The sequence below is a fragment of the Pristis pectinata genome, chromosome 11 (genome assembly GCF_009764475.1).
Source record: "Pristis pectinata isolate sPriPec2 chromosome 11, sPriPec2.1.pri, whole genome shotgun sequence".
In the NCBI taxonomy this organism is placed as follows: Eukaryota; Metazoa; Chordata; class Chondrichthyes; order Rhinopristiformes; family Pristidae; genus Pristis; species Pristis pectinata.
In genome coordinates, this window is record NC_067415.1 from 40,207,702 (window position 1) to 40,230,964 (window position 23,263).

The window sequence follows — 23,263 nt, forward strand, 5'->3', positions numbered from 1 at the left end:
GAGTGTCAACATTAAATCCAAAGAGCTCGGTGGGGGGGGAGCAATTGAACTAGGTTTAGGGAGTGGGGGAGAAAGGGAAGTGGCAGCTGGAGAAAAGTATGTCAGCATCAGAACGTGAGAAACAGTCAGAATAGGCCAGTCAACCTCTCAAGACTTCTCCATCACCCAACAGAATCAAGGTTGATCTTCCATTTCAACACCATTTTCCTGTCCCATCTGTATATTCCTCAATTTCTCTAATATCCAGAAATCTATTAACCTGTGTTCTGAATACAATCAAAAACTGAGCCTCTGAGATTCACTACCCCGAGTGAAGATGGTTGCTGTTACAATAAATGGCCCTTAAGACGGTGGCTTTGGTTCTAAACTCCTGATGGAAAGAAGAAATCCACAGCACATCTATCCCATCAAGCCCTCTGAGAATTTTGTATGTTTCGATGAGGTCACCTCTCATTCTTCGAGAATTTTGGATGAGCTTATTAAGCCTCTCACCCAACATATCTGCTATCCCAGAAACCAGTGCGGTGAATGCACTCCCTCAAAACTACCTAATCTTTATCTTAGGCAAGGAGACCAAAACCGTACACAATATTCCTGTTGCAACCTTCTCAAGGCACTAAAAAATTGTTGCAATTTACTCTTATACTCAAATCTTCTTTCAATAAGACCAACATGCCATTTGCTTTCCAAATTGCCTGGTGCATCTGAACAAAAGAGAAAACTGTGTTTTTGTGAGCTAGAAGAATATTAACAAAATAACCTTTCAAATCACTTTGAGTGCAGTCCACCAACATAAGTTCATGAGAAATTTAGAAAAATACTTCATTTTCTTCATCGTCTAATACAGGTTTCTAGTGAGCTTGCCAACAAGCTACAATTAGAACAATATTCAAGTATTATACAAAAATGCTCATTCTGCACAGTACAACAAATTAATACAAAGCCACATATTATCTAGCACCTTAATTATCATATTTAGGATAATTAAAGCTTATTGTATAAAAAAAACTGGTATTGTCACTGGCAGTTAGCTTGATGAGTGTGCCTGAAATTCTTCTTCAGGTGGAAGCATTCACTTATTAATTTCAAGACTGACAGACTAAAACATCAGTAAGCCAAGTTCAAGACAAATACTCATGCTGGTATTTCCTGCATTTCAACTTTATGTTGCTATAACATTGAATAAATCAGTAAATTGTTTTATGATATTTGTTAACTTATGAAGAAAGCTGTGCAATTTTATTAACTAGTTTTATGCAGAAAACAACCAGCATATTTCCCTCCATGTCTTGTGAATGGAATATGATTTTGATATATTTGCATTTGGTGAATGGATATCAGCCATCAGAGAATGGCCAATTGAGCCATGATGATTTTTGACCACAGATTATTTGAGATGCATGATAACACGACATAATGTTAGTTTCAGGCTTTTAACCTAGCAAAATGTCCCAAGGTAATTCACAGAACCACCATGCAAAATACACAAGTGAATATGATCAAAATCTTGACTGGAAGCACCATAAAGGAGGATAGAGGGATAAAGATGCTGAGAAATAAAGAGAGGAAATTCCAGAGTTTATGGATTTTGCAGCTGAAGACATTATCACAACTGTTAAATTTGAGGAATGATCAAGAGGACAGAATTGGAGGAACTTATTGAAATTAATGGAGTTTTAAATCTAACTCACAATACAATATACAGTCAGAATTTAGCACAAGCAACCATGAACACATTTCTAACCCAATATGTTTCAAAAAATAAATTCTTATTCATTGTCATCTTGACGCAATTGGGTTGTCACTTATGGAGGCATCCATGTTCAACCAAGGGGTTTCACTGCAAAACAATAAATGGAGCTGTGAATTCCACTGAGCTCCACAGTTGACCCAGAGGCTTGAAAGCATCAACAGCTCGAGCTGGTCTGACTGAATGTGCAAGAAATGGGTATATGCCACATAACTGGAATTATTTAACAAACAGGAACATTCCACTGTGCACATGAATGCATCCAAAATAGTTATCTTTTCATAAAAAAAAGTGCAAGTATGCCATTTGAAATGTTTCCCATTTTACATGGAAATGGCCTTAAGACTTCTAACAACATCGGAAAGTGATGTGACCAAAATAAAAATTATACACTAACAGAAATATTAATATAGAGGACAATAGAAAACTGAACACAATAACAGGAAATAAAACTATCCCATCATAAAATTCTGGTGAAGAATGAGAAATTTAAAATTAATGATATAAAGTTTATTTAATTGTTCAGAAGTAGCCAGGGTTAAATGTGAAAAATTATATTCTACCAAAAACGTTCCTTTTATCTAGTGATTTAAAGAAAAAAACTGAGTGGACACTTCAACAGTAATTTACTGAAACTGTACATCAACAGATCCATCCAACCATTTGGAAAACTGCATTACTAATCATCACAGTTTGGGATTTAATTACATAATCTATGTAAACTCTTCAATTACAAACTTGGTACAAACTTAGACATGCATTATCATAGGGCCTACAACCAGATAATTGACTGTACTTAAGGTAGTTGTGAAAGATCCCACAACAAAATTTAAAGAGTAGCTGAGAAGTCTCCTTGTAGCCTGACCATCATAAACGAATGAACTGGTTCTTGATTTTATTTGCGTCTGTGGAAGAATGCAGTGTTTAGTGTCTGCGCTTCAAAAGATAACTTATTGCTGGAGAAACACTTTGCAAGGTCTTAAGGACATAATTGGGTGCTACAACTGAATTTTCTCTCTTTTTAACAGTATGATACAAGAGGTATCTTTTTGGAGCAAAAGAGTAAATTTTATACCTTTCTTTTTCAATCTTTTTATTAAATTTCAAATTAATATACATAACATTAATAATTATACAGTAAATTTTATGCCTTACATAAAATATTTAGAAATGTTCCTCTGCATCTGCAAGGATCAACAAAAAAAACTATAGCTGACTGCATTTATTGGAAGAGCAATAAATCCATTCTCTCACCTGATATCTAAATCTGGACGCGCCACGATTTGAAGACTTTGCAATGAACTTCCATCATTAATATGCAAAAATGTAATTTCCTTCTGTGCACGTACAGACCGTATCCAACCCTTCAAGACAAAAAGCAAGTGTTAGACAGAAATACTTTTTTGGAAGAAGTGGTGTGAAGGAAGTTACGTACCAAGAAAGTTTATTATACAAAATATATGCTTTGCTGAAAGCATGAGCAATTTATTTTTCTGGACACACTTTACAATAAATAAGTACAGTACTCTTAATAACAGCAACTGCCACTGTTCCACCCCCACCCATCACTACTCACACCCCCAACCCCCCCACCAGCCTTAGTTATTTTGCCAAATAAAACCACGTCATTTTTACTTGTTTACATAGAACTGCTCATTGCCACTGAATGGGACACAAATGTTCTTGCTTCACAATGACTAGCATCAAGATGAGGGATTTAAACACATGGGCCAAGGTCCTGCTGGTATGAGTCCACATGCAAACATAACTGATATGGAAACAGAGGGCATATTTTGCTGTTAAAAAGTGTCTTGGATTCCAGCAGCAAAATTGATTTGAACATGTCATCATTGAACATCCCCACCTCTGACCTTATGAAAGAAGGTCTTTGATGAAGCAGCTGAAGATGGTTGGGTCGAGGTCACTGCCCTGATCAATGTCTGCAGTGATATCCTCCCACATTCCAAAGACGTATGGGTTAGGATGTTGTGGGCATGCTATGATGGCACCGGAAGCGTGGCGACACTTGCGGGCTGCCCCCAGAACATTCTATGCAAAGATGTATTTCACTGTGTGTTTTGATGTACATATGACTAATAAAAGCATTTGGGGGGCATTTAAGGAGGAGGAGATTGATAGGTATCTAATTAGTCAAGGTATCAAGGGAAATGGGGATAAGGCCAGAAATTGGGGCTAGATAGGAATAGTATTAGCTTAGCTCATGGAGCAGACTCAATGGGCCGAATAGCCTACTTCTGCTCCTTTGTCTCGTGATCTTGTGATTAAAATAACATATCTCATCCTAGGTCTGAGATACCGACTTCTAACAACTATATGAATATCTTCCATTGTGCGAATTAGGACTCAACAGTTTTTCCTCCTGATTCCCATCGACTTCAGCAAATCAGTAATTTTATTACTGAAGTTTAACAGCAATGGCTTAATCAGAAATGTTTCAGCCAGGTTACATGTTATTGATACATAATGGGAACTCTTCTTGTTCTAACTTGGATACTCTTACCAACATTTCTTGCCAAATGTGTAGCTATTGTATGCCCTTTCTATATCGACTCTTAAATACTTTCCACCATCCTAAGATTTCTCATTAAAACTGAAGAGAGCTCAAAAACAAATGATTTGATGTATACAATTCTACAGAGCTGCAGCACGACCCTGCTTACTGGACTATGTGGCACATTAGTCATATAGATCTTCTTCTCCCCGTGTGAACATGTTCCTCTCCATCAAGGGTTATTAGCAATAACTACCTTAGCCACGTTCACTGAGAAAAATCCCCTTTTTAAAATAACCCTATCTTAAGTAGAGTTCGATCATTAAAATGCTTCAGATAAAAATATTTAAATTAATTTTACTGAGCTGGAATTGAAAATGCTATTTCTGATTTACAAAAAAGAAACTGTACTTTATTGTTGTGAATATAAGTTTCCTCATAAAACCAAGCTTTAGTGCTGATATCAGCTATAAATTCATATGCAACGCAGTGCCAGAGTTGTTTTAAAGCACCTGTACAAGTTGTATGACTATAACCAAGCTACAGCTAATATTGTAAAGTACAATTTTCTATGATCTTGCAGGCCCAGTTGGTCATTTCAAATATTATTCTGGTTAACATAAAAAATTGTAAGTTAATTTGTAAAAAGCATATCAAGATGGGGAGGGGGAGGGAAAATCATACTCATAGCTACACAAATCACTCGATCTGATATACAATGTTGTGCCTTGAATTATGCTACAATGACTTTTGCATACCCTTTTTTTTCTCTCACAAATGTAAATAAACCCAATGGGAAGCAGCAATATCAGAGTTAGAATCACAGAATTTTCAAAGATGTTTCATATAAATTATATCAGGAGAAAAGAAATTAATAACAACTTTGGAATGGAAACTTTGAACATCATGTTCTCTTCAAGATTATTATTGAATACCAGGACTCCCTTCAAAAGTTAGCACTGCACAATCTTATAACCTTATGGGTGGTGTAGCCCAAATGTATAACTATATAAAAAAAATTGTGACTCAGTGGTAATTTTGTCTTTAAAGTTCATTATATTTCTTGTTAGTATGTTGGATTTGAAATAAAGACAAAAATTAACCAACTTATCCACCTTTCTGGAGCTCAGAAAAAAACAATGCCCTTTTCTGAGATGTCACTCACTGCGTGTATTGTATTCGTATGGTATGAAGGATACACTGGGAGACTGTACAATCTGATAATACAGTACCGCAAAACATTCATATTAACTACAGCATTAAGTTCTCCACTTTTATCAAAACATCTTTTTCAATCAGTTCTTGCTTCCACAACAATCTGCCTTGATTCTTTTTGCTGCTTTGTCATTCTCAATGTCTTCCAATACCTCTCCCTCTGTTCTCTCTTCCAAGCTCTACTCTTGACCCCCTTATTTCTGTTCTTGTAAAATACATTTCCTTTTGCAAAACTTCAGCTATTACTTTTGTATAAGATTTTCATGGCTTTCCCCTTTATTAGATTCTCAACAAATTTAGGACTAACAAGATTAGGATATACACAATGAATGGCAGGATCCAAGAAAATACTGAGGAACAGAGGGAACCTCACGTACTGTACATGTCCAAGCACCCATAAAGTCAGCAGCACAGGTATATGGTTAAGAAGTCATACAGGATACTTGCCTTCATTGGCTGGGAGCTAGGGCATAGAATATAAAAATAGGGAGGTGAAGGTTCAGCTATATACACAATGAATGGCAAGACACAGCTATACACTGTACGAAGTTCTGGTCACTACATGATAGCAGGAATGATTGGAGAATGTGCAGAGATTCACCAGGATAGTGTGTAGGCTGAAGCATTTCAGCTATGAGAAAGCTGAGAGGGGAGTTGAGTGAGGTGTAAACAAAAATGTGGGGAATAGGTAGGATAGATGGTGAGAAACTTTTCCCTTTAGTAAGTGTTGTCTATAACCAGTAGACACAGGTTTAAGGGGTAAGAGATTTATATGGGACTTGAAGATTTTTTTCCTACCCAGAGCGTGGTTGAAATCTGCCTGACAGAGGTGATGGAGTCAGAAACCCATACAACGTTTGAGAAATATTTAGATGAGAACCTGAAACACTATGGCATGGAAGGCTACAGGCCAATTGCTGGAAAGTGGGATAAGTATAGATAGCAGACACTGTGTGGTGCTTTCTCTGCGATTCTACTCTTAATATCCTTTGTTCCTGAACCTCTCCAACAACTACTTCAGCACTGACTCAGAGACTAGTCGGGGAAGAGTAAATGCCTCAGTCCCTGTAACTCAAGGCGAGAGGAGCCACTTCCTAGGTCTCCGCCACCGGCTGACAGAGCCCTGAGTCTGGACCGTTACCTGGACCCGCACCACCTCTTGCTCCCTCTGGCTCGCCGCTCCTGAGAGCGCGTCACTGACTTTCAGTCTGGAGTCACTGCTGCAGCCACTGAACAAGCACAAAATGCTCTTTGGCCACCGAGTGGCACAGATATCGAGCAGCCCGCTCCTCCACATCCGCCTCACCCAGTGCGCCTGCGCAACAGCGTCCACTCCACGCGCATGCGTCCGATGCCGGGACGGGTTCGGAAGAGCGCGCATGCGTCGAATGCAAGGATTGCGCATGCGCGTGTGTCTGTTGTGGAGCCAGTCTTGTGTTGGCGGCGAGGGTTCGTCCGGGCGTTGCTGTGCGCCGCTCTGGCAGATGTATTCGGGAAGGGTGAATGAACGCTTGGTCGATATGGTGACCCCAGTGATTTCTGAAAATTGCCAGGTCTCTGGAGATTTTGAAAATCAAACAAAACAGCAGATGCAGGAAGTCTAAATCAAATATAGAAAATGCTGAAAATACTCAACAGGTCTGGTTGCATCTGTGAGAAGGGAAACAGTCAATGCTTCAGGCTGGAGACCTTTCGTCAGAACTGAAGAGGAGACAAAAGAAGCCTGTAGGGCTGCAGGGAGGGTGGTCGCCTTTTACCAATCACTTTCCCACCCTCCAGGGTCCCAAACTGCCTTTCCAGGTGAAGCAGCGATTCACTTGCATTTCTTCCAATCTAGAGAATTGCATTTGGTGTTCAAAATGTGGTCTCCTCTACACTGGAGAAACCAAACCAAATCGGGTGATGCCTTTGCAGACACCTGCATTCAGTCCATAGGGGCCCCTGGGCTTCCTTCTGCCTGCCACTTTAATTTCCCACCCCACTCCCACTCTAATGTATCAGTCTGTGGCCTCCTGTACCATCACAGTGAGGCCCAATGTAAGCTTGAGGAATAGCACCTCATTTTGCGTCTGGGCAAGTTGCAGCCTTCTGGACTCAATATCAAATAATACAACGTGATTTCTCAGTCTGTATCAGTCATTTCTCAGTAATATTAGCTCAGCTTTTTTTTTCTTTCTAGCTCTAATTAGAAGTTTAACTTTGGAACAAGAAGTCAGAAGCAGAGTAAGACAAATATTGAGTATATTGTTGCATGAAAGAACTCATCTTACAATGCAGTTCTGGTGCATTTTTAGTCTTTGTTTTACATGATGGGATTATGTATGGTTTTCAGTCACAGATGCTGAGCATGCCAAACCTGACGATTCAAATCTGTATCAATGGATGTGGCATCCAAGGATACTGGAGAACTTTGTTCACCACATGCAATTGATATAGCTGCATTCAAAGTAAGTCCCTGGCTATTAAAAGAAGCTTGTAGTGTACTGATGAGACCAGCTGGAATAATTCCGACCGTTGCAAAGGCCAACTTTCAATGTAGTCCAGTCTAGAATAGTCAAATGTTTCAATTGTTAAAAACAGACATATTTCAGTAGCCTACAAATCCAAAGCTGAGACAAGTAATAAAAACAATTTCAGTGGCTTTTCAAAAAACAGCACCAGAAAGGAGAATTTCATCATTTGACAATTTATTCAGGCATTTGGGATTATACAGTAGCTATGCCACATGGAGTAACAGCAACAAATGGACAGGTTATTGAATAAAGTATTCATTAATAGCCAGTGCACGTACAAATTGATATTGCCACAGACAGTTTGCTAATGAGTTAAGATGCCTACTTTAACATGTTTACCATTCACCATTGATGAAAGGTACCATCGCACTGAAAACTTACTCTGTTGAGGTTTTACAGATATCAGGGCAAATGCAAGGCATGATGCAACAGTACAGGTAGCGAGTACAGTTACCAATCATTGTAGCTGACAATGAAAACAGGCTGACTTTAATGGGGAAGAATGGCTTTGACAACTCAAACTGGCTTAGAAGAACATTTGCAGCATTACTGCTTCAAAGTCACATCTTCACACATTGTTGGAAAGTTATGGTGATGTGTGACACAACAAATTTGTATAACAGGACACAATGTAAAGTTAGTCTATTGCAAGCCCAGGTGAATACCTTGTGCTCCATGTAAGCAAATTAAAAAGAATAAAATGTTACTCTTGTGAAAACCAACCAGAGAGAGTAGCTGTACCAATAGTACACAATACCATGCAGTTGTATGGAGACTATCAAACCACACAAACACTAGACATAGATGAACAAAGATAGTGATTGAAATCATGCTTCCCAATCCTCCTCTACTGAAGCTGGACTAGAAAGATCAATCTGGCTGTGGCTGGGGTGTGTGAGGACAGATGAGGCTCTTGAATTGGCCACTTACCAGTAGCAGTGGTGCTCCAGTACAGTTTTTTTTGTGTTGCTGGGATGAGGGTGAGAGGGAAGGGCTCAGAAACACTTCTTTTACTTGGGGTGGGAGGGGTCAGGGAGGAGGAGAGATGCTGTTGATAGGTGGAAGCATGTCTTTCAGTGGAGGCTGAGGGAACAATCAGACATTTATTCTGTTGCAGTGATGGGGTGGGGGATTGGTTGGGGGCAGATCTGAGACTCTTTATCCGTTGGTGGGTGGATGCATGGAAGATGCCGAGATACTTGGTGAATTGCTGGAGGGAAACAATGGAGGGAACCAGAAGCACTTGTTGTGATTGAATGTGGGAGGAGGTTATATTGGTCTTTGGAAGGGAATTTGGGTTGCCATCAGGAATGTTTGGAGGAGGAGATTGGCCTAATATTTGGGACAGAGCCCAGCGTGGCATCTCTCAGGCAGAGGTGTCAGGAGCAAATGTGGAGGAGGGAGTAATATCAAAGATGGGGGAGGGGCATTCATGGATTCTGTGGGACACTGACTAGGGGTTCAGGGGATGGGGTTGTGTGTGTGTTGGTGGAGGAGTTTCTTTAATGCAGGGGTGTGCTGTCTGAGCATTCAGATAAGTAATTACCCAGAGATTACTCAGATCAACACCACATATTCTCTTGGCTATTCCCCTAAGATGTGTGCTCCCAGGACAAAGTTCAAGTTCCCCAACAGGAGGAATGACAAATCATTGTATTTGTCCCTGAGACTGAAACTAAGACAGGATCACAGGGTGATTCATGACGGGATGTGCCCTCTAAGATTTCTTGATCGGCACAATTTGATGTAAAAATGCAATTTATGGAGTGATTGTGCTGTACAGCACAGAAACGGGTTCTTCACCCCATCAGGCCCATGCTGCCCTATGTGCCCATCTGCACTGACCTCATTTGCCTTCATTAGGTCTGTATCCTTCTATGCATAGCTGATTTAAATGCCTTTCTAAAGGTCTCTTAAATGTTATGATAATATCTGGCTGTCTGTAAGGAGTTTGTACATTCTCCCCATGTCTGCGTGGGTTTCCTCCAGGTGCTCCAGTTTCCTCCCACATTCCTAAAGACATACAGGTTAGGAGTTGTGGGTATGCTATGTTGGTGCCAGAAGAGTGGCGACACTTACGGGCTGCCCCCAGCACATTCTTGGTAACGCAAATATCTTCCTCTCTCTGGCAGCAAGTTGCAGATATAAGCCATTCTGTGTAAAAAAGCTTTCCCATCAAATCCCCTTTAAAACTCCTTTTTCTCACTTTAAACCTATGTCATCTTGTTTTTGATGCTCCTACCATGGGAAAAAGATTCTGACTATATAGCCTATATAAGCTTCTTATAGTTTTATATATCTCTCTCAGGTCACCACTCAGCCTCATTCACTCCAGTGAAAACATGCCTGGCCTATCAAATTTCTCCCCATAAGTAAAGTCCTCCAATTCTCTGCATTTTCTCCAGCACAACCACATCCTTCTGATAGCATGGCAACTAAAACTACACACAATACTCGAAGTGCGTCTACCAGTGTTTTATAAAGTTGCAGCATATTCTATCCCTTGACCTATGAAGGCAAGTATATCATGTGCCTTCTTCACCACCCTATCTACCAATGTTGCCACTATCAAGGAACTAAGAACTTGAACCCCAATGTCCCTCTGTTTTCCAACATTCCTCAGTGCCCTACCCCTGTATGGCTTTCCAAAATGCATCACCTTGCACTTGTTGGGATTAAATTCCATTTTAAAATGTCCCATCTGATCCATATCCTGCTGTAGCCTTTGACAACATTCCTTGCGATCCACAACACTACAAACTTTTGTGTCCTCTGCAAACACTACCAACTTTCGTGGCATCTGCAGTTTGGGTTAAATATATTTTTGATTGCATGCTGTTGAAAAGAACAGCACTATCCAATCCATTTTCTAGATGATAATGGATAAAACTGAATCTAACTGAATGCATGTAAGTTATTAAAAAGCACAGAAGTAAAAGTTTACTCCTCACCAAAAGGGAAGAAGCACTTTGTGTCAGATACAAGGAGTGGAGTTCTGGCTGAGGGAAGTTTATGGTGGGTGAAGGGTTGAAAACTTTATGGGAAAAGATTGAAATAATTGTTCTGGAGTTGACAAAGACATGGCTAAGGTTTCACCAGCAGAAAGGCATAGACAGACGGAAAGGAAGAAAGTTCTCTTCAACAGATCATAACGATGATCATGATAATGAGGACATTGAGATAAAGATAGGAACTAGGGCACCTAGCCATTACTCTCGACTGTGTTTGCTCCTCAGGGAACGAACTGAACCTGTAAAATTGCTGGAAGTACCTAGCAGGTCAGGAAGCATCAATGGAAAGTGAAACAGTTAACATTTCAGGTTGATGACTTTCCACTAGGGCTTCAGTGATTAATTCCAGCTTTAGTTGCTTTGTCCATATTGGCAAAAGGATTACTTACTTCAAGCGCAAACAAAGGGAGATAATAAAATTAGCTAACTATGATGTAACTCATCCTAAACTCTGTTCTGTTGATTGGGCAGCAGTTTTTAAAAGATGCAGGTTACTTGTACCTACTCAGCAAGGTTTTTGCTGGGGCATCTTAGTTTAAATTGTAAATCCTCAGTTATATAAACAGTAACTGCCTAGATGCACACAGATCATATGAGGCAATAAACACATCTCCTTCATCTTCATTTCTGAGTATGTTTGGAGCTGTTATAATGCTCTTTTTGGCAGTTAATTCTATAAGCCCTAGAATAGCAGAATCAGGTTCAGAATGGATTGTTTTAGGACAATCAGTGCCATAGATTAATAGTACCAAGGAGCACACATGAAAACAAAGTTGAGAACTGACCAAGTCTTTGCACCAAGTTCTCTGAAATAGAAGTAAAATCTTTCTGCGTCATTTTTAGCTACCACATCAAGCACTTGGGCCTCAACATGAACACCATTCCTGTCATAACAAGAATCAAAAGATGTATTACAACTATTTACAACAATATTAGTCCAGAAATTTGAGAGCACCGGTATGGGTGTTGCAGATTTCTTCCCTTTTGGCTGAATGGTGTGGCCATGATATCATTTTTGCACAAGAAAACAAAGATCAGGTTGCCACATTTCAGCAGCCCTCTGTAAAATAAAGCTTATATGCATTGAGATGGGTATTGTGGTGGATGGGGATACTGGGAGATGGAAGGGTGAAGGGTTGAGGGTCAGGAGAGGAGGCTTGGGATCAATTATAATAGATGCATGTTGGCAATGGCCATGACCACAAGGTGCAGAATCTTGGGTGTGATTCTGTAAATATGCTTTGAAAAGGAGCATTTCTCCTTCTCTGCCCTCTAATATTTTAAGTTAGAATTTATCCGAAACTAGGATATTTATTTTGAAAGTGGGGCGGTGGGGTAAATAATTTTGGGCATGATTGTGATGATGCCACCACAAAACACACCCATACTTGGAGGCTTGAGGTTGTCCCAAAGTTAGCCACATAACTGGGTCAGCTGGCACTGCCTATTTCACTGTTACGTGCAACTTTCTCTTCTGCAGGGATAACATTTAGGCAAGTGGTGCTGAGGAGGACTATAGGTGCCAGCTGCCCTTCAGAATGCTGAGGATCTGGGAGCTGCTTTCCAAACCAATAAAAGAAATGTAATAAAAACCTAGTGCCTATTCTGATTAATTTCCCAACTTCCAATAGTGCTTGTAAAACAGCGTAAAGACTACATAAAATAGAGAAGCGGCTAATGATGTGTCCTGGCTGTCCAGAACAGACCAATAACATTGCATGAATATTCCTCATGCATCTTTGGAATGTGGGATGTTTGTCTCTGAACTTACTTCTCTGTGTCCCCATCTTGTAGGTACGATGCGATCCAAGTTTTAAGTCAACATGTAGTCCCCTACTTTGACCCATTCTTTAAAAGAATTGCAAAACTTTGAAACTCCTTATCTTTTTCCATAGCCTTTAACTTGTGAAACCAAAGTTGGGTGCTGCTTAATCATAATTCCTCAATTTACCTTGTCTATAGTTTAATTTTTTAACAATGAACTTCTTGATAAAATCAATCCAATCCTTGTGATAAACAGATTCAGTGAGCACCATTGCCTTCTTTACTTGGAGTAATCATTTTACAGTTATCAGTCGCTTTGCTAATTTGATATTTCCCATTTAGTTTACCCTTACTTGAAAGAGACTGCTGAAATATCACTGAATTTATCAGGATTTGATGAAATATCAAAGACTGAAATGTAATTCTGGTACAGATTAATGACAAGCAACAGGCATTCTAGCAAACAAAAGGGAAGAAGGTATAATTAATGGCATTAAAAAATAACTATTATTTGTACTGCAGAAGACCAGCACTGAATTAAGTGATGCTGATGTAGCTTTCTCAACTTTTTACCCATAGATGGCAGTGTGGTACAGGAATAAAGACAATCAAATTTCTCAATTTTTTTTATTCATTATTCAAAAGTGGGCTGAGCCAGCATTTAATTGCCCATCCCTTATTGCCCTCGAGAAGGTGGTGGTAAGCTGCTTTCTTGAACCATTGTAGTCCTTGAGATATGGGTATGCCCACAATGTGGTTAGGGAGAGTTCCAGGATTTTGCCCAGCAGCAGTGAAGGAATGGTAGTATATTCCCAAAGCAGTGTGGTGTGTAACTTGGAGGACAACTCATAGGTGGTGGTATTCCCATGCTTTTGCTGCCCCTGTTCTTCTAGCTGGTAGAGCTCATTGGTTTGGAAGCTGCTGTCTAAAGAGTCTTGGTAAGTTGCTGCAGTGCATCCTGTAGATGGTACAAACTGCTGTTATTGTGCCTCGGTGGTGGAAATGAGTGAATGGTTGTGGATGGGATGCCTATCAAGTGGGTTGCTATGTCCTGTGGGCACTGAGCTTCTCTCCACTTATCCAGGCAAGTGGAGAGTATTCCATCATGCTCCTGACTTGAGCCTTATAGATGGTGGACAGGCTTTGGGGAGTTAGGATGTGAGTTACTCACTTCAGGATTCCTCGCCTCTGAACTACTTTTGTATATGTCTGCTCCAGTTCAGGTTCTGGTCAATGGTCACCATCAGGATATTGATAGTAGGGGATTTAGTGATAGTAATGCCATTAAATGTCAGGGGGTGATAGCTGGATTTTCTCTTGATGGATATCATCATTGCCTGGCACTGTGTGGCACAAATGTTACTTGCTACCTATCATCCCAGGCCTGGATATTGACCTGGTCTTGCTGCATTTGGATGATTGATTGATAGATAATGCTGGAATGAGTACTGAAAAGAATAGTTGTTGAAGGGTGTGGGTACTGACACTAGGTACTTTTTCAGAATGTTTCCAGTGATTTCTAATGCACCAAAGTAGGATGACTGCTTTGTAAATATTTGGCCCAATCTCAAATTTCTGTTCTTTTAAAAAAATCATATTCTGTCTCATCCATAATCCGTTATTACGTGTCTGCAGAAAATCTAATGTATATAAAATGTAACAGAATATTCTAATTAAAAAAACATTAACTTACCCTTATATGTAATTAATCAAGGCTAATTATAATGGGTCTTATATTTACCCAATCTCCCATACTTCGGAGCATAATTTTACAAGCTTTTTCTGTGCCTCTGGTTAAAGTGAGAAACACAGAACTCCAAGTCTTCCCTTTGCATTTCAAGCATTATCTGCAGCAACAAACAGAAGTAAATATTGTAAAAACTTTGCACAATGTTCCCAAGATTCCATTTGCAACCCTCAACGAGTATAATTTTAAAAGAAAAGTGTCAATTTATTGATATCCTGGAATAATCCTTCAATTACCTTAAGAATTAGAAAACCATTTTCTCTTTCTTGATATTTTGCCTCAGGCTACTTGCTTCCATCAAGAGATTGAGTACCTTGGGGTGAGCCTATAAGATTGAAAACTCTGCACCATCCTTGAAAAATAGCTTTGATGACCTAAAAATACTATTCTTATTTCATATTTAATTATTGGCTTTGCTCATGAGGAAACCTGACCAAGAGTATATTGAGATCAGGGATGGAGGACAAGATATGTTTGGACCAGTTTGAAAAGATTATTCAGACTTTATTTTAAAGTCAAATATTTTATCCTTACTTTTATAATTCAAGTATCCACTTTTCACTCACTGTCATTTCATGTTTCTCCCAGTAATGGTGCTGCAGCTCTTTTGTGAAGGAGCAGGATGTAATTGCAGTTTTGCAAGTAACATTGCAGCACCCATAACAGATGTGGGCATTGAATTTATATTCAGAACAATTGATGTGAAATCACAGCAAATGCCTGATTTGTAGTGTACTAAGTGAACTTCCATTACATTATACTTGATACAGCTGAAAGTATACCCACTTTGGTTTTCTCCTGATCTCCATTCCTCTCTTTTTTTATTTTTGCAAGGTCAGCATTTCTTGCCCACCCTGAATTACTTTTGAGAAGTTAGTGGTGGGTTATCTTGGTAAAGATCCTGTTACTTTGAAAAATTCCAGGATTTTGACCCTGTAATGATGAAAGAATGGTGATGTATTTCCAAGTTAGACCACTGTGTGACATGGAGGAGAACTTTCCATTGTGACTGACGTCCATTGTCCTTGAAGGTGGTGGAAGTCTTGAGCTTGGAAGGTGTTGTCAAAAAAACCTTAATGAGCTGCAGCAGTGGGTCTTGTACTCGGTACATACCGAAGCTTCTTTGGTGTTCTTGAAGCTACACTCATTGAAGCAAATGGGAAATAAGTTGCATACCACTTTCCAAACATTTACTTTCATATGTTCTCGCTTGATTATAGAAATCAACTGTAGATAAAAATTAAATTAGAATGAACTATAAAAGGGCTCAGTTATTCAGTCATTACGAAATAGGAGAATACATTAGAGGGGTTCTATGCCTCCTGCTCCTGATTCTTACATTCTTATGTAAGCCTTTTAGTGTCTGTGTTGAGTACCAAACAAAATATTCTCTTCCTTTAGGGCCTTAATTTTATAGCAGTTTTGTGCTTTCTCCTATGCTGGGTCTCTTCCTAGTAGTGTGGTATATCAACATAAATAAGTCATTTGTGGATATGTTGCAATGTCATAATTGTACATGCAGTGTAAGCACACATAGTTGTTGCCAAGGTCAGGAAGATGACAGCCGGATGGATGTTGAATACCAGAAATCAGTTAATATTGTGATGAACTCATGATTATTTTTCAATCTCTCAGCTACCTTAGAGTGGTCATACTCTTCCTCCTTCTCATAATCCATTTGTCTTCATCACACTAACGCTTTTAATTTACAAGATTCTTTAAGCATATACCTCCTATTTCCACCCCTGACCTCCTTTCAAAGTAACCCCAACCTTATGGTATTCTCATTTCAGATAACCAAGAACTGTTGTTGTGACTTTGACTAAGCCACTGGAGACTGAGGTTGGTAGATGTAAAATGTCTTTATTCAACACCAGCAGGTCTTCTGGAAAACCTATTACACCTCTCCTGACATTCAACAGAACAGTGATGTTTTATATTTTTCAAACATAAAGACAACAAGAAATGATTAACAACAGTTTAAATGGCAATAATTAGCTATTTAACTTTAACATTTTGAATGTAGACAGGTAACTTTTGCAGAATTACATATTTACAATGGGAGCACATACCAATCCACAGAACTCATTTGAATATTCAAATGCCAGTGGCTGTTCCGAGGGGTGCTGAACAGGTGCTTTCCATAGAGAGCATCAATCTCCCTCCTCCTCACTTTTCCACTCCTTTTTACTTACCATTTATTTGTCATTATCCGTTATTAGAATCAACAACAATAATACTCAGAATCAGAATCACGTTTATTATCACGGACATATGTCGTGAAATTTGTTGTTTTGTGGCAGCAGGACAGTACAAGACATAAAGACATAAAAATTATTATAAATTACAAAAATAAATAAATAGTGCAATAGAGTAATAACAAGATAGTGTTCATGGGTTTGTAGACTGTTCAGAAATCTGATGGTGGAGGGGAAGAAACTGTTCCTAAAGTGTTGAGTGTGGGTCTTCAGGCTCCTGTACCTCCTCCCCAATGTTATTAATGTGAAGAGGGCATGTCCCGGGTGGTGAGTGTCATTAATGATGGATGCCACCTTCTTGAGGCACCACCTCTTGAAGATGTCCTTGATGGTGGGGAAGGTTGTGCCCGTGATGGAGCTGGCTGAGTCTACAACCCTGTGCAGCCTCTTTTGATCCTGCACATTGGAGCCTCCATACCAGGTGGTGATGTAACCAGTCAGAATACTCTCCACCATATATCTGCAGAATTCACAACAGTCTTTGGTGACATACCAAATTTCCTCAAACTCCTAATGAAGTAGAGCCTCTGGCATGCCTTCTTCATGATTGCATCAATGTATAGCATCCAAGATAATTCCTCTGAGTGTTGACGCCCAGGAACTTGAAGCTGCTCACTCTTTCCACTGCTGACCCCTCAATGAAGACTGGTACGTGTTCTCCCGACTTCCCCTTCCTGAAGTCCACAATCAATTCCTTGGTCTTGCTGACATTGAGTGCGAGGTTGTTGTTGCAACACCACTCAACCAGCTGATCTCTCTCACTCCTGTAAGCCTCCTCATCACCATCTGAGATTCTGCCGACAACAGTAGTGTCATCAGCGAATTTATAGATGGCGTCTGAGTTGTGCCTTGCTGCACAGTCATGAATGTAGAGAGAATAGAGCAGTGAGCTAAGCACACATCCTTGAGGTGTGCCTGTGTTGATTGTCAGTGAGGAGGAGATGTTACTACCAATCTACACTGATTGTTGTCACCTGATAAGGAAGTCGAGGATCCAGTTGCAGAGGGAGGTACAGAGGCCCAGGTTTTGAAGCTTATTGATTAGTACTGAGGGGATGATGGTGTTGAATGCTGAGCTGTAATCAGTAAACAGCAGCCTGACATATGTTGTGCTGTTGTCTAGGTGCTCCAAAACCGAGTGGAGAGACAGTGAGATTGTGGCTGCTGTAGACCTGTTACGGCGACAGGCAAATTGCAGCGGGTCCAGGTCCTTGTTCAGGCAGGAGTTAGTTCTAGCCATGACCAGCACTTCATCATTGTAGATGAGAGTACCTGCTTTCCAGCTATTTGCAAACTGTATTAATGACTTGGAAGAAAAAACAGAATTTACCTTGGTTTTCTGACAATAAAACTGTAGGAAGGAAGGTGAGTAAGATAATTTTTAAATGATTAGAAACTTGTAGATGTGGGTACACAGAAGACATCTGGGTACGCTGGCTCATGAAATGTACAAAGTAACATACAGTTAACAATGTATGTTGGCCATTACTGAAAAAGGAAGTTTTGCTGCAATTGTACAGGGCTTTGATGAGACCACACCTGGAATGTATGGTTGGTCAAATAAATAATATACTTGGCTTGGTGATTTCTACAATGAAGAGGTTGACCTTGAGAGTCTGAACAAAATGTCCAGAATGTTTAGGAGGGTGCCAGAACTAAAAGATTACAGCCATTAAGAAGGATTGAATGATTGGGACTTTTATCGGATTGCATTGACTATGATCTTTCAAAAAATGAATGGCTGGGCAGAATAGATTAGATAGAATGTTCCCACTAAGGAGACATCCCAATCTGTGATCACATACAATGCTTCTAATAAATGTATTGGGGAAATAAGTGGAAACTACTCAGATAGTGATTAGAATATGGAACTTACTTCCACAGGAATGGGTTGAGGCAAATGACAGAAAATCATTCAAATAGAAACTAGTCTTTGAGAAAAGGGAATAGATAAAAATGTTGAAAGGCTGAGATAGGCTAAATAGAAAGGCAGGAGATTCAGCAGAGTATAAACATCAGCATATAAAAGTTGGTCTGCGTCATCTGACTTTCTGTTGCAAATTGCAATTGTAAATAAAAGTCAATAAAGATGTAAAATACACTACAGACTTGCTATCAACCATTTTAAATTATTGAAGTCAAAATGAACCACACTGCCTTAAGATTTAAGGGGTAGAATACCTTCAAATTAATGTTGACGTAAGGATTACCTTTCCAACATGTCAAATTATTTCAAAAAAGTTCAATACCTTTGCATTTCTCCAGTGAACTGCACATTATGCTAGGAATTCTGACCATTTCTAATGGATGTTCAGTTTAACTTATGGCAGCTTCATACTTTATTCGGACTAAGAAATCAATACCAAAGACCATCAGTGGAGCTTGGAAATTGTATTTTACACTTTTTGGAATGCACAACCTTTGCTGCATTTATGCTGATGCTTATTCAATTCCCTTGCAAAGGATCATAAAATTGTCCAGAAAAGCATTTGAAATGGCTTTAAACTGGATTACACACAAACCTGTACTGAAAATGGACCCGCATGGTTCCAGATGGGATCACATTCAATGCAGTGCAACTTCAAATAATTTGCTATGCACCACTCTGAGAGGAGCATCAGCCCTTAAAGGTATATTTCCCTTTGCAGCAAAACAGCAGGAATACTCATTATGGTTGCCATGGAAGGAACAGACTGTGGAGGAAAGAAAGAGAAATTTAGAGAATTTTATCAGGTAAATGGAAGGTAGATAGTCTCTGTGTGCCCAAGGGCCAGGAGACATGTTAAGGCCAATAGAGCAAAAGCCTGAGGAGACACAAAAGTCTGCAGGTGCTGGAATCTGGAGCGACACACAAATGCTGGAAGAACTCAGCAGGTCAGGCATCATCTATGGAGGGAAATGGACAGTCAACATTTCGGGTCGAGACCCTTCATCTGGGCTGAAAGATAGAGGGGAGATAGCCAGTATAAAAAGGCAGAGGGAAGGGGTGGTGAGCATGTGGTTGAAGGGCAGGAGAGCAGCAGAAATCACAGAGGTGGAGAAGTAAGCGAGGGTCTCACAGAACTCCCATCGAATAGAGGAGGAAGATTTCTTCGAAGTCACCATACCTTGAAGACACTTTGCAATGGAGTGCCAAAATGGAGATACAAAAGACTGTGGAGAAAGCCCGGCACAAAGCAGCAACAGTTGCCTCCTCTGGATTTAGAAAGTCCACTGAGTTTAGCAATGCGCAAAATTCAGGTACTCACAAAGAACGTTAGGGTGAGCTGCAGATCACTGAAAAGAGTTGCAGTGAACCAGTTCAGTAATTGAATCGGAAACTCATTGACTGATGTCTTTCGATCAGTGCAGGTAGACTTGCAAAGCAGCATGTGAAGGATTATTAAGTATCATTTGAGTTTCCCAGATGATTATTGGTGTACTGTCTTGTTGGTAACCATTGCTAGATGGACAGGATCACTTGGTTTGTAATAGGGACAATGATTTTGCATGTTCCTTGCAGGGCATGTCCCTCACCCTGAGACTTCTTTATATTCTGTACAGACCAGTCACCTAAATGCTCTAGCTACAACAGCAGGTCAGGGGCTGGATATCTTGCAGCAAGTGAATTACCTCCTGACATCTACAAGGCACAAGTCAGGTGTTTGATGGAATACTCTCCACTTGCCTGGATAAGTGCAGTACCAATAAGAAGCTCAACACAATCCAGGACAAAGCAGCTGGCTCGATTGACACTCTATCAACCATCTTAAACTTCCATCTTAAACCCTCTATTGCTAAGTGGCTGCAGTGTGTACATCTACAAATGGTCCTGTGGTTACTTGTTCAGGCTACTCTGACAGCACCTGCCAAACCCAAACCACTGCCAACAAGATGAATAAAGGCAAGGGCAGCATTTGGTGGGAACAACACCACCCACATGTTTCCCCTCAAGTCATGCACCACCCTGACTTGAAAAGTACATCACAGTTCCTTTGTCATCGCCAGATCTAAATCCTTGATCTCCTTACCCAACAGCATTGTGGGAGTTTCTAGTCTTGTTTTTCCCAGAGCAAGAGGGCCTAAGGTGTGACCTAATGGAAGTATGTAAGATTATGAGAGGCATTGATAGGGTAGATTGTCAAAATCTTTCTCCCACGGGAGGGGTAACAAAAACAAGAGGGCATAGATTTAAGGCGAGAGGAAGGATCTTTAAAGGGGACCAGAGATGTAAGCTGTTTTATACAGTGAGTGGTTGGTATCTGGAAAGCACAGATGGAGGAGGTAATGGAATCAGATACAATTACTACATTTAAGAGGCATTCAGACAGGTACTTAAATAGGCAAGGCACAGAAGGTCACAGTCCTAATGCAGGCAAATGGGATTAGTGTACATAGGCAAAGAAAGTTGGCATGGATGTGGTATAATCCTATGGCTCTGTGACTGCAGCAAAATGGCTCACCAACACATTCTCAAGGGCAGTTAGGGATGTGCAACAAATGCTGAACTCATCAACAATGCCCAGATCCCCAAATTTAATGAAAGGAAACAATATTGTGCTGTGCACTAGTACTATATAGTATCAAACACTAACGTGTAGGAGCATTCCATATTGACATTTAACTTGTTTGCTTGGATCATGCCTTAAAAATATTCACATTGCACATTCACACTGTGACTTCCAGGTACTCCAGTTTCTTCCAACATCCTAAAGACATGCAATTTGATATGTTAATTGGCCTCTATAAATTGCCCCTAGTGTGTAGGTGCATGGTAGAGTCGTACAATCGAGGCGTGGGGGTGGGGGGGGTGGGGTGGGGAAATAGGATTAGTGTAGGATGAATGAAAATGGGTGCCTGATGGTCAGCACAGACTCGGTGGGATGGAGGCCTGTTTTTGTGCGCTAGGACTTTATTACCTGCCTCCCCTGCTGGAGCAGTGGATACGAAGTAGGAACATCCTTCTGGTAGCCACCTTTCTTTCATGCTCCTGCTGCACTTTAGGCTCCATCTCATGACTCTCTGAAAGCATGCACACCTTGAGGAGGATGGCAATGTTGAGAACCAACCTTGCAAAAGGCTCCACACATCGTTTCCAGCATGGACGTGGTGGTCTGTTCCATTTCACGTCTGTTGATTCAGCCATCATGCAATATCTGACAGCTGGTGACTTAACTTCCATTGTAAGACAAGTAGAAACCTCGCCTGAGTGCTGCAATGGAAGCTCAGACTTACGCTTTGTGATCTCAGCCTCCTGCTGTGCATCTTCAGGCTGCAACCATCATTCAGTGTTCAAAGGGGCACTTCAGGAATCTGCTCTCCAAAAAACTATAAAAATGTATGGAAGACAGGCACCAGTGCAAGGGTAATTAGTTGACATTTGCATCTTTTTTAAAATCATGATTGCATGCGGAGTCCAAAGAAGAATGAGTCTATAGCCAGAAGCAGTGGTTTTCTTTCTAAATGTATATTTTGCACCTGATGTCACAAAAGAAGTAAAGAGTAGAGGAGTTTGAAAAATTAGATGGCAAAACATTGGAAATATTAAAGGGTTTAGCATTTTTGAATATGGAATTTTGGTAAACACTGGTCAAAAGTATCCTGGGTGTTAAGAAGCAAAATCAAGAGGCTCTGACTATCGTTTCCTAATCCCTGATAGCCACAAACATGATAGTCTTGGCCTGAAAATCTGCTAGCCCTGTTATTGTTGTATAAAAAGCAAGAAGGGGTTGGGTCAAATACTTACAGAGCAGTCATCCTAACCTTGGTGCTGGAGAAATTACTGGAAAAAATTCTGAAGGATGGGTAAATTTCAATAAAAAGAAAATTATGCTCATTTGTAAATTATAATTGCAAATTACTACCTGTAGGTATAGAAGACAAAGCCAATATTTACTGTCGATACATTTTTGACCTTGGCAGCCAGCTGGCTTCTTGATCTCCCCCGTATGTATACCTGTATGGTGAAGGTATTCCCATAGTGCTGTTGGGTAGTGAGCTTAAGGAGGTTGACCCATTGATAAGGAAGGAACAGTAATATATTTCGAATTTGGGATGGTGTATGACTTGGAAGATGCCATTCCAATGCACCAGTTGGCAGTGACCTTCGCGGTAGTGGAGGTTGCAGGTTTTGGATTTGCTACTGAAGAAGCCTTGCAAATTGCTGTTGTTCATTTTGTACACTGCTGCCAAGGTATATCTGCAGTGGAGGTGGAAGATTGGATGCTAAAGAGATTGGTATGCCAATCAGGTGGGTATTCCATTGTATTCCAACCTTGTGACAGATGGGTAGGGAAGTCATAGTGAGTCACCTACCACTCTGACTCCCCGAGTAGTAGTCACCTAAATGTGTGGTAGGGATAGGCCAAATTAAGTGTCTGGTCAACAGTTATCACCAGAATTTTGATGGTGAGAACTCCGCAACGATAATGTCATTGAACATCAAGGTGATGTAATTGGCCTCACTCATTGGAGATTGTTATCATCTTACACTTGCATGGCATGAATATTACTT

The 23,263-nt window shown here is 40.2% G+C and overlaps 1 protein-coding gene across 1 annotated transcript in view; it reads right to left on the bottom strand.

Annotated features, from left to right (window-relative positions):
* nars2 (asparaginyl-tRNA synthetase 2, mitochondrial) overlaps positions 1-6,798 on the bottom strand; it is a 47,313-nt gene extending 40,515 nt beyond the window's left edge. The window contains exons 1-2 of the mRNA XM_052026221.1: positions 6,619-6,798; positions 3,005-3,114 (exon numbers count right to left, since the gene is read on the bottom strand). Coding sequence (XP_051882181.1) covers positions 3,005-3,114; positions 6,619-6,774 — 266 coding nt within the window. The 5' untranslated portion in view covers positions 6,775-6,798. The remainder of the gene's footprint in view (positions 1-3,004; positions 3,115-6,618) is intronic.
* Between the last annotated feature and the right edge of the window lie 16,465 nt (positions 6,799-23,263).